At 48.1% G+C, this 12,506-nt stretch overlaps 1 protein-coding gene across 6 annotated transcripts in view; it reads right to left on the reverse strand.

Annotated features, from left to right (window-relative positions):
* CHD2 (chromodomain helicase DNA binding protein 2) overlaps positions 1-12,506 on the reverse strand; it is a 90,404-nt gene that overhangs the window by 28,142 nt on the left and 49,756 nt on the right. For all 6 annotated transcript variants that reach the window (XM_059678312.1, XM_059678309.1, XM_059678310.1 and 3 more), the window contains 9 exons: positions 11,991-12,153; positions 11,333-11,485; positions 9,982-10,053; positions 7,279-7,428; positions 5,934-6,082; positions 4,793-4,889; positions 4,252-4,344; positions 1,108-1,278; positions 191-366 (listed from right to left, as the gene is read on the reverse strand). In XM_059678312.1, coding sequence (XP_059534295.1) covers positions 191-366; positions 1,108-1,278; positions 4,252-4,344; positions 4,793-4,889; positions 5,934-6,082; positions 7,279-7,428; positions 9,982-10,053; positions 11,333-11,485; positions 11,991-12,153 — 1,224 coding nt within the window. The remainder of the gene's footprint in view (positions 1-190; positions 367-1,107; positions 1,279-4,251; positions 4,345-4,792; positions 4,890-5,933; positions 6,083-7,278; positions 7,429-9,981; positions 10,054-11,332; positions 11,486-11,990; positions 12,154-12,506) is intronic.

Here is a 12,506-nt window from a genome sequence, read left to right on the forward strand (position 1 = left end):
CCACTGAGCCAAACCCGTCAGAGCAAAAAAACATATTTTCAAAAGGCACAAAAACTCTGCATATAAAAAAATAATAACATCGGGATGGAGGAGCATTTCCGACGGGTGTGTGACTCGCTCTCTCTCGCGCTCCCTGCCGGAACTGATGGTATCCCTTCCCCACAAGGCCCAGGGAGCAGGGCCCACCCACCTGCGGATCTCCGCGTCCGTGAACCCCTCCACGAGGTCCTTGCGCACGCTCCGGGGGCGCCCTCGGCGCTTCGGCTTCTTGTCGTCGTCGGAGTCGTCGGTCTCGCTCTCCGAGGCAGAGGACCTCTGGGCCTGCCTCTTGGACTCGGTGTCGGAGTCGCTGTCATTGGTCTGCGCCTGAAACGGCAAAGGCGCACTGTGACCAGGGCCAGGTGCCAGGGCCTAAGGACCACGGACAGCCGGCCCCGTTCTGTGGGACTCGGAACTGGCCGTCCCATCAGACAAGTCCGTTTTTCTTTGGGAAATAAGGAGTATTTATTTCAGGTGTCAGGTAATGAAGGGAGGCCTGACAGGGATAGTCACACCTCCAGAAAAGTGGGAATTCCAAGAAGGAAAATGGAATGCAAGTGCTGGAATTATAAGTTTATGTTCACTTCCTTGGACTTCGTGTGCTATTTGTAAAATGGGGATATCAGCCCCTTTCATCAGGGGTCTCAAAGGATTAAATGAGTCAATAGGTTTAAATGCGCTGATGCCTGTGAGTCCTCAGCAAATAGTAGCTACCATTAGCTGCTACTGATTTACGATTTACTAAGATCTTGGACAAACTCCAGTCTATTATCTCCAACAAACCGGGTGGTAATGTTTTGCAAAACTCAAATGTGATAGTGCCTGTGGCGAAGAACGGTTCTACAGTCTCTCACACACTCCATCCTGCTCAGCCCATGAGCAGAGGCCAAGTGCCTCCCAGGTGAGCCAGGAGCCCAGGCACTTCCCTGTTCCTCTGCTGGGTTTCCCGAGACTACCCTGGAGCCCGCAGGTCGGGCAGCAATGCAAGGCCCCTTCCTTGAACCCTGGGCACTCTTGCAGCGTCAGAGCCTGAGAAGGAGGCTCCGCCCTTCCGTCTCCCTTGGTTACCTTTTTGGTGGAACTCCGAATTCGAGGCAGCATGTAGATTTCTTCCAGCTCCTTCTGCCGCTCCTCCTCCTCCACGCGCTTCCTTTGATCCTCGGGAATGATCTCGTCCCAGTCCCTGTGGGGGCGCTCTTCCAGCTCTTCCTCGTCTTCCATGGTGGCGAAATTGGCGACCTGAAATGTCAACAGACGGACCACTGAAATTCCTCTGTTTCCCAAAGAACATCCACTAAAACCTCAACTCAGTTTTTGTATTCTAAGTACGACGCTATGACTAATAAGGGAGTCCTGTGATATTACATAAGCAAAGAATCGATTTTCTACTAATCTCTCCCTTCCCCCCCAAAATCAATTTGCCACATCCTCAAATTCATCAGAAATTTTACTGAAAAGGAGGGAAGCAGATATAAAGATATAAAGTAGGGGTCCTCAAACTACGGCCCACGGGCCACATGGAAATACAAATATTGTATTTGTTCCCATTTTGTTTTCTGACTTCAAAATAAGATATGTGCAGTGTGCATAGGAATTTGTTCATAGTTTTTTTTTAAACTATAGTCCAGCCCTCCAACGGTCTGAGGGACAGTGAACTGGCCCCCTGTTTAAAAAGTTTGAGGACCCCTGATAAAGTGTCTTATAAGTTTAACTGAAATACATGTTGACACATAGCGGACCAGTAGTTTTATTGCTAGCTTTACCCAGTGGCCAGGTAAGTTTCTATTGAGCGAGTACAAAAAATGTTTTACATAAATGTTAAAAGCACGCTTTAACATTAAATACCCATTGCATTTCGAAGTTATTTATTACATGTTCTTACAAGCTAATATCTTTTTAAAGGATAGTTTGTAAAACACTGTGTAATATGAAACGAGAATTCTCATGATCCGTCCGCAATGTGTTAATATATATATATGAGATATATTATAGAATTATACACCTCGAACTTATATAACTTTATTAACCAATGTCATCACCCCAATAAATTCAATTTTTTTAAAAAGGGCCTTAGAAAGGCCAGAGTCACCAGTAATGTGGCTTTAATGCTCATAATATTCTGACCAGGACAGTGTCATGAAGATGACTTCCACTTAAGAACAGAGCAGCAGTCGCAGAGGTGGGACCCGGCGGACACACTAATAACTCCGTCCACCCTCAGACACATGGCACCTGACACGAGAGCTCTCTGACCCATCCTCAGCTCCTTCCCTGCTCTCCCACCGAGACAGCTCTACCTGTGGCCAACCCTGACCTCATTTCATCCTGCTTCCTTCCAAACCCTTCACCCAGTTCTCCCTCCACCCTGGCAGTAGACTCTACCACACTTAACCTGCTGTAACCTGCTTCTCTAACCTGCATCAAACTAACCATGGTCAATCCTTTCAACCAGGCCCTCTCATTTTTTTTAAAATTGATTTTCAGAGAGGAAGGGGTAGAGAGATAGAAACATCAAGGATGAGAGCGAATCACTGATCGGCTGCTTCCTGCACGCCCCCACAACCCGGGCATGTGCCCTCCCTCGGAACCAAACCCTGACCTCCTGGTTCATAGGCCGACGCTCCACCACTGAGCCACACCAGCCGGGCCTCATTTGCAACTGGGAAGCCTTTGTCTCTCTGACCCTCCCACGCCTCGCGAGCCGTCTCACCTTGGGATTACCAGCTGATCCAGTTTCTCTGACCTCACGGATTGCAGGAGAGTCTCATATGACCCTGCTGACTGGCTCCAAAGCGAAGCCGAAGCCGTATTTTCTAAATTCAGCTCTACTCCCTATCAAGTTCCTCCTGGCAAGCCCCGGCCCCAGCCAGGGCTGTAGCGAGTCTTTTCCACTTCTCAGCAAACACCTCATTTATTTCACTGGTCATTAAGGTCACCAGTTGGAACTCTACATCTCCCCCTAAAGTGTGCTTTCCCTTCTCCTTCAAAGGCAGCTCCTCCAGCTGTGCTTCTGGGGATGTCCCTTCCAGTCTCCCCTGAGGCAACGGATGGGCCCTCAAATGTTCCTTCATTCCTCTGCACCTTCAGTAGCTCCCTGTTCTCAAACACCTTCAGAAACCCAGAACATGGTGACATCTTAAAAAACAAAACAAATAAAAAACGTGGCCTTGCTAGACTCTTTTGTCACGTAAATTACCTTCTCTCTACTCTTTTAAAAAAAATGTATTTTTACCGATTTCAGAGAGGAAGGGAGAGGGAAAGAGAGTCAGAAACATCCATGATGAGAGAGAACCATCGATCGGCTGCCTCCCGCACGGCCCCTACTGGGGGTTGAGCCTGTAACCCGGGCCTGTGCCCTGACGGGGAATCGAACCGTGACCTCCTGGTTCAGAAGTCGACGCTCAAACCACTGAGCCACGCCGGCTGGGCACCTTCTCTCTGTAATTCACTAGCTTTTTAGTAACTCAATGCTGGTGCCCAGCTCCTGCATTCAGTCCTGATCTCATTTAATTTTGTATTGTATCAGATAGCACTGACCACCCTGTGATCACCCTTAAAAAAAAAATCTGCCCTGACCAGTGTGGCTCAGTGGATGGAGCGTCAGCCTACGGACTGAAGGGTCCCGGGTTCGATTCCGGCCAAGGGCATGTACCTTGGTTGCGGGCACATCCCCAGTGGGGGGCGTGCAGGAGGCGGCTGATCGATGTTTCTCTCTCATCGATGTTTCTAACTCTCTATCCCTCTCCCTTCCTCTCTGTAAAAAATCAATAAAATATATTAAAAACAAAAAATCCCACTAAGTCATCAAGAGCTTCCTGTCACTTTCTGTTTTTACACCTTTGACCACTCTGTCATCTGATTCTATTATGTTAATGTCTCTCCCACAAGTCCTCCAACACCCCCAGAGCCAACTGGGTCACCACCTGTCCCGCTGACATCATATCCTCAGTCCTCTTCACAGACTTCCTTCCTCCACCCACTGACTCAGGGCAGGATGGACCACGTCCGTGGTTACCTGCATGGGGAGGACTATCTATACATTCTGCACTCAGAACATCCTTGGAAAACTCTACAGAATGACACTGAGGCCATGAGTCAACTTACTCAGAGGGCTAGGCAGAGCGCCTGGCACCCAGAAAGCGCTATCAGGCATTAGTTATTACCGGATCGTGAATCAACGCTAAGGGCTTTCTCCCTCGAGGATGCTTATACCTTAAATTGTGACAGGAGCTCATCGGTCGCACTCGTTGACACTTCATTCTCTCTGGTTTCAGCCAAGCGCAGAATTTCATCAATATCCATTTCCTAGGAGAACAGCAACACGAGTATGGTAAGAAGGCAACAGTAAGGTCTGCACGCGCTGACAATGTGTGATGCCAACAAACCAGCTCTTTTCTGGTATCCCATTATTAACTTTCTTTTGTAGTCTCAACTTTACATAGTTTACATTTAACGATTCAAACTATTACTTATACAAAGAAGGTGGAACTTCAGAAATTACAAGAAATGAAATAGGAATAAGATAAAAGACAGAATCCTCAAATGCTTTTTCCTCATTCTTTCCTATTCAGTAAGAGCTTTGAACTTTATTAGAAAAGACAAAAAAACAAACAAACAAACAAAAAAATCTCTACGTCCTTTAAGTAATTACTGCCGCTTAATAGAAGCCTGTAACAGGCTCAGAATCTGCTTCCCAAACCATGTATCTCACCAATGACACTTGTCAGAAACGCCTTCCCTCCTTGTTAATTACCTGGGGCTCTGACTCCTCGCCTTCAAGTTCTTTGAAAAGATCCTCTGCTCCGAATTTCAAAATAGCTGTCAGCTCTTCTTTATTAAAAGGATTTGAACTGTAAAAGTAAAATGCGGTTGTAATCTCTCGGGAATGTCAAGTAAGCTCTGTTACAGATCTACCCTTCATTTAGGGGCCCAATTACTGGTGAAAATGTAAATTCCGCCCTAAGAAAAATGATCTCCCAAACATTTCATGTTTTTATCCACAGGATGGGACCGCGGTGGCAAACCTGAGCCAGCGGAAGACTGGGACATCAATCCCTTTCCTGTTGGCTCATCTACCACGTGGTTGGGCGAGACGGGTAATTAGCAACATGAAAGAAGACAGCTCTCTCTCTGTCCTTTGACTCAGAAAGTTACCATTCGCCTGTGGTCCAATGCGGAAGAACCACGCTGCTTCTACCCAGGTTGCTCTCTCACGGAAAATTATCTGAGAATGCCCTCTTTGGGGAGAGCTCGGCTGATCCGACCTGTCCCAAAGCTACAAGACCGCCACAGAACACACTGGACAATTTGGTCAAAATGTACATTCTTTCAGAGAAAGAGTTGTGCTTCCCAATCAATCCCATCAAAGCGTAACTGCCTTCCTCTGTTTCAACAGGAAAAGTCGCAAATCCCCACACAAACATTTCTACCAACAGTAAGAGAAGAGCAGCCCATTCGATCGGGTGGATTCTCACTGGGAGACTTCAAGGCAACACTGTGTCAGGGTGGACGCCTAAATGTCCTATGTCGCACTGAGAGCCGAACCCACAGGCAAGGGAGGGGCAGGACAACGGGATAAAAGGGGACACGCCTGCAATACTCTCAACAATGAACATTTTTTAAATGAAAGAAAAAGAGGGACAGGAGATAGAGATAGAGACAGAGAGAATGGGGGGGGGGGGAGAACGTGCTCATGAGCAGAGGGCTAATAAGTAAAGCGAAAGAAAAAATAGGAAAAAAATAAAGAAAAGGAAACGCTATCTTCTTGCAGCCTTGCGAGGCCTGTTTCCCAGCAATAAAAGGCCTAACATCTGTTGTACAAAATCCCACCGGAAGAGTGAATCCCACCGAGTGTGGATGTGGGCCCGTTGGCCTCTCCCAGCCCGGGCACTCACTTGGACCGCCCCGAGTTGTTTTCCAGGACCGTCCGGCCAGTGGTGTCCATGCGCTGGATCACCAGGTGGTCCAATACCATCTTCTTTTTGGCCCGTTCTATGATCTCCTCCTCCACGGTCCCCTTTGTCACCAAGCGGTAAATATTTACCTGTGGGAAAAGGAAACGTTATGCTTACGCCAGATGACACACACACACACAAAGGTTACGCCCGTCTAAAACCAGGAGGGGAAATGAAAAATACCTGGCCTGCAGCATCATAAAGGACTGACTATAAGCTATAAGCCCTCCATCCACACAGGCCTAAGCAGACGCCATGGTTTTACCACCTGCAGCAGGTTGCATTCTTAAATGTAACTGCCGTTAAGGACTTTGTACACGGCCTTGTTCTACTAATAAAAATCTTACTAAAGGATAATCCATTTCACCAAAACTGGGTCTTTGGCTGAGTATGAAACTTATCAGTTACCCTCTATTAGAACCGACTCTGAGACTCCCATACAAAGGAAATAAGTGTATATTTCCCCCCAAGAAAGGGAAGATTGGTCATGTGTAATTAACACATTGCAGACAGATCACGAGAATTCTCCATATTACACAGTGTTTTACAAAGTATCATACTTTAAAAAGGTATCAACTTATAAGAACATGTAATAAATAACTTCAAAATGCAATGGGTATTTAATGTTAAAGCGTGCCTTTAACATTTATGTATAACCTTTTTTTGTACTCGTTCAATAGAAACTTATCTGGCCACTGGGTAAAGCTAGCAATCAAACTACTGGTCCGCAATGTGTTAAAACAGACCAGTGATGGCGAACCTATGACACATTTTTTTTGGTTGATTTTTCTTTGTTAAATGGCATTTAAATATATAAAATCAATATCAAAAATATAAGTCTCTGTTTTACTATGGTTGCAAAGATCAAAAAATTTCTATATGTGACACGGCACCAGAGTTAAGTGAGGGTTTTTCAAAATGCTGACACGCCGAGCTCAAAAGGTTCGCCATCACTGAAATAGACCACCTTGAACAATGTTAGAAGAGTTACCACCAACTTTCCCATAGTAACATAGGAGAAAATGTTCCGTTCTAGGTGTTTATATCATATATCTTTTTTAGGATAAACTAGAAATTGGCTGGTGATGCCCTTTTTAGACAGAGAAAGAGAGCAGTTCCATTATAGGCTCATCTCAGCCCCAAAGACGGCTTCTCTGCACTAATTAACAGACACCTCCCCCTGGGAAAGGAAGCTAAACAGGAAAAGCCTTTCACAGAACATCCCGGAAGGCCCGCAAACCCTCTCCCGCTCCCCCACGCCACACCCGAAGCCGCTCCCACTGACCTGCTTCTTCTGCCCAATCCGATGGGCCCGGGCCTGTGCCTGCAAGTCGTTCTGGGGGTTCCAGTCGGAGTCGAAGATGACCACGGTGTCCGCGGAAGCCAAGTTGATCCCCAGGCCCCCAGCCCTTGTGGAGAGCAGGAAACAGAAGTCCTGCACACAACGCAACACATGCGTTTAGACGGGGGGCCTTCTCAGATCGTTTCCCGCCCCGACACCCCGACATCCCGACACCCCGACACCCCCGCAGGTGCGAAGGAAAGTGAGACACGACGGACGAGCTTCATGGAGGCTAACGAATGCCAGGGGCTTGGTGGCAGAGTGGATCTTCATTCGCTCCCGAGGGAGGAGTCGGGGCAAGGAACTAAGGAGCAGCAGCAGCGAGAGCGTTCGTGCCCCACCTGGCTGAGCCTCGCAGACAAGCAATAGCGAAACCCACACACACTTCATTTTCAAGGGGACGAACGCGCTCCGGCCAGTGGCCCAGCTACTGGTTTTCCGGGGGAAGGCGGATGATGCACGTAGGGCAGTCGGGACGAACAGGGAAACTGTGTTCTGCACGTGCCCCTCCAGTTGTTAGCGGGTGAGGAAAAAAACGCTCACGCAGAGCCCGTGAGGGACCTGGAGAGGCACAGCAGCCTCGACCTCTCCACGAGAAAACCAGAGCAGGTGTGGCTGGAGGGCGTGGGTGGGGAAGGCCCCGGCCCTGACACTCCAGCTTCCACAGCACTGACCACCGAGACACCCGCCTGCGTCCCAGGGCTCAGAAAAGCACAGGCAGGAGGGAGACAGTAACTACACGAGCCAGGGAAGAAGTTGTCAGATTTCTGTTTTCAGGGAGCCTGATCACGTATGGCAGAGGCTGGCAACACGAAAGTGGCACCAAAGGGGCACGCGACACCTGGCAGTTCTGAGTTGTGTCTTGATAAATGGGTACATTCGATATACATACACGGATGGAAGGCATTCTAACTAAGAGTCACACTGGCCAACACTGTGCCGTGGGAATAAAAATGGAGAGAGCTGTCTCACAAAGACATTAAACAACTAAAATTAAGAGTGATTAGGAGATGTGCTGACACACACTCTGATCTTTGGTCGAAATACCAAGTGACACCAGACTCTAAAGAAGCCTGTAGGTAGACAGGACACCTTAGAAGAGTGATGGCAAACCTTTTGAGCTCGGCGTGTCAGCATTTTGAAAAACCCTCACTTAACTCTGGTGCCGTGTCACATATAGAAATTTTTGGATATTTGCAACCATAGTAAAACAAAGACTTATATTTTTGATATTTATTTTATATAGTTAAATGCCATTTAACAAAGAAAAATCAACCAAAAAAATGAGTTCACGTGTCACCTCTGACACGTGTGACACAGGTTCGCCATCACCGCCTTAGAAGGAGATACCTGCAACATACAATCTGGGGTCTGATTGATCATTAAACCATTTTCCAGGTCAGGCTTTACTAAAGATAATATGAATTGTCTTAGGTGGCTCTTCTGCATGTGTGAAAAGAGAAACTCTAGAATGCCACCTTCTAGCTGGACACTTAACTAAATGCTGCTGTCAGCCAAAGTAAAAACAGTAAATTCAGCCCTAGCCGGTTTGGCTCAGTGGATAGAGCACCGGCCTGCGGACTGAAGGGTTCCGGGTTTGATTCTGGTCAAGGGCATCTGGGTGGGTTGCGGGCTCAATCCCCAGGAGGGGGGCGTGCAGGAGGCAGCTGATCAATGATTCTCTCTCATCACTGATGTTTCTGTCTCTTCCTCTCCCTTCCTCTCTAAAATCAATAAAAATATATTTTTTTAAAAAAACAAAACAGTAAGCCACACTGCAGCAGGGTCCAACTAATTTGAGACACGGCAAATGTACTTTTCAAGACTGGAAGTCACCAAGAAAGTGCAGATCAGAACCTTATTTTTTTTTTAAATATATTTTATTGATTTTTTACAGAGAGGAAGGGAGAGAGATAGAGAGTTAGAAACATCGATGAGAGAGAAACATCGATCAGCTGCCTCCTGCACATCTCCTACTGGGGATATGCCCGCAACCCAGGTACATGCCCTTGACCGGAATCGAACCTGGGACCTTTCAGTCCGCAGGCTGACGCTCTATCCACTGAGCCAAACCGGTTTTGGCCAGAACCTTATGATATTAACATATATCCCAATAATAAAGTGTAATATGCTAATAAGACCGATGTCCTTCCGGACGAAGTTGGGGCTGCAAGGGAAACCCGGATCCCAGGCCCCGGGTGCCTGCCGGCGGCCGCAGGGAAACCCAGGTCCCGGGTGCCAGAGGGAAGCAGGTGCCAGCAGCCAGGAAAAGGCAAGCCTGTTCTTGCATGAATTTCGTGCATCGGGCCCTAGTATCCCAATATGACCCTACCGGCCAGCCATGCCCACTTTGCCTGGCTGCTCTCCTAGGCCCAGACACTTGGTATCTGGAAGTCACTAGAGAAAACTTGGGTGACATCAAGACACCTGTCATTGGTGCACACCAGGGGGGGTAAAGAGCATGCAAAAGGTCTCCTGGACTGATCATGAGACGCAAAGACACCTTTCACTTAAGTGACTTCTCACTGCCCTCCCAGGAGGGCGGCGCCGGGAACTGTTCCTGAAACAGAACATATTCACCCAGAAAGGCTCTGCCCTGGGTCCCCAGCCCAAGCTGCCCCGATCACAAAGCCGTGCCCCGCGTACCTCAGAACCATCGGCGTTGAAGTGATCTAGCGCCTGCTTCCGGATCTCTCCCTTGATGGAACCATCCAGACGCTGTAAAGACAAGCCACAAGGCAGTCATAAGGCAGGAAGATCAGCCGCAATGGGAACAGACACCAGACTCGCAACCTTTACGGGCGCGACACCCGCTGGGTAAAAATAGCTGGAATGCACTGATGATGTGCGGGCGGGGCTGCGCTTCAGCGGCACACTCCACTCGCCCCAAGCTCTCTGGTTACCAACTCAAGGTCAGAAGGTTGTGAATCAAAGGCTATCTGGGTTGATCCCAGGATCAGCATGGCTGCCAGGACCTGTAAGGAAAAGGCAACCCACGCTGGACTTCGAGGCTTTGTCTGCTCCCACACCTGGGTGCTGAGGAGACAGGGAAATGCTACCCCTGGTCACACCTAATCATCAGCTCCTGCCGGAAAATGATGCTTCCTGACTAATATAACTAAAGCTGCCCAGTTATTTTCCTGTCTTTTTTGGTTAATCCTCAGCTGAGGATTTTTTTTTAGATCGATTTCTTAGAGAGAGTGGAAGGGAGAGGGAGAGACAGAGAGAGAAACATCAACGTGAGAAAGGCACATCGATTGGCTGCCTGCCGCACGCGACCTGACCAGGGCCGGGATCGAGCCTGCAACTGAGGTGTGCGCCCTTGACCAGAAGTGAACCTGGGACCCTTCAGTCCTCGGGCCAATGCTCCAACCACTGAGCAAAACTGGCCAGGGCAAACTGCCCAGTTATTAAGTGCTACACAAGCCACAAAATTCTTTTCATCATTTTGTTTGGAAAAACTTTTGCCCCAACATCGATAAGTGTTAAAAATGAAGCTGATCATATAGCCCAGCTTTTCCAAAAATTGCACTCTACAATCAGAGCCAAGTTCAAGCGGCCATATTGGATCTTCAAGCCTTAACAAGCACAGGCAATGCTTTTGTTAACGTGTACGTCCGTTCTACATCAAAATGTCACCACAGAGAAGCCACGTATGGGAAATAAAAGGCAAAGGTTAATGACCTGCTAATTAAAGCACTTCTCACTCTTTTAAATCCTTTTCGTGTTTCTTCCCTCACAATCACCACTTGAGATAAACAAGAGACTTTTCTCTTGCCCAGTTTTCCTTTCTCTAATCCCCACCCCTCTGTCCCCGGAAAAGAATGACCCCACCTGACCATCTTCATTAGAGGGTTAGCCTGAACACATGGAAGTAAAAATTAAGGCCGCCCTGGAAGCTTAACCCCCGGTTTCCTACTTTAGGGTAATTTAGCAAACCAAGCGCAGAGCCCAGAGGAAGCGTGGAGGGGGGCCTCCAGTCACCGAGCACCCTCACCTGGAAAGGGTAGTGCTTGATGGTCAGGTACTCCGCCAGGATGTCCAGCATCCGCACCATCTGGGAGAAGATGAGGACGCGGTTCCCCCTTTCTCGCAGTCTGGTCAACAGCTTATCCAGCAGGATCAGCTTCCCGCTGCTCCTGATCAGGGACTGGAAATGGAGAAGACATCCCCATGTTCAAGACACGGCAACCTGCCCTCAGGCTCCACGAGTTCAAATGTTTAAAATCACAGTTCGGCTTTCTGAAGGCTTCTGCCACCTGGCCGACAAGCAATTCCTGAAATGCTCTTTATCTGCTATCGATAACAATACTTTCAGATTTTTCCTAGCTTTTGTGGTTGTTAATTCGCACCCAAGGATTATTTTTCCGTCGATTTTTAGAAAGCGTGGAAGGGAGAGGGAGAGGGAGAGAAACATCGACGTGAGAGAGACACATCGATTGGTTGCCTCCAGCACGCACCGCGACCAGGGTGGGGATGAAACCCGCAACCAAGGTATGTGCTCTTGACCGGAATCAAACCCGGGACCCTTCAGTCTGCGGACTGACGCTCTATCCACTGAGCCAAACCGGCTGGGGCTTAAAGCTTCTTCCGACAGCACCTACAGAAACTAAACTGCCGCTGAGAGAGTCGTGACGAACAAGGCAAGCACGCACCAGGAGGATCTCCTGCCCGTTCTCCCTCTCGTTCTCCTCAGGGGGCTTAATCAGGTAGCAGTGGTTGCAGCACTTCTTCAGTTCCATCACAATATTCAGGAAGCCAGACGTGCTGCCCCTTGTGCCTTTGGCGAGAGCCTTGTAATTCCTGGTCAGGATCCACCTGCAAATTATAGACGATGGTGTTGTTAACTGGTTCACACAAACAGCTGGGGTCGTCGAGGAAATACTGACATTGAGTCTGAGTCTAACGAACCCTCTACACTCATGAATGCATAGGAAAATATTAAATGAATGCAGAGGAAAATCTTAAAAGTGTCCAGAGCAAAATATTAAATGATGCCACAGAGCTGGGATCAGCAAAAATCCAGGCTGTGAGGAAAATCTATACAATAGACTCAGCTTCTTCACTGAAAGAATTTACAAGGATGAGGGGTTGGGGGTGGGGGGGGAGAAGGGGGATGGATTAAAATTAACTTAAGGGACATGCCAACCAGTCACAATATATGGAGCTTA

Source organism: Myotis daubentonii, chromosome 21, assembly GCF_963259705.1.
Source record: "Myotis daubentonii chromosome 21, mMyoDau2.1, whole genome shotgun sequence".
In the NCBI taxonomy this organism is placed as follows: domain Eukaryota; kingdom Metazoa; phylum Chordata; class Mammalia; order Chiroptera; family Vespertilionidae; genus Myotis; species Myotis daubentonii.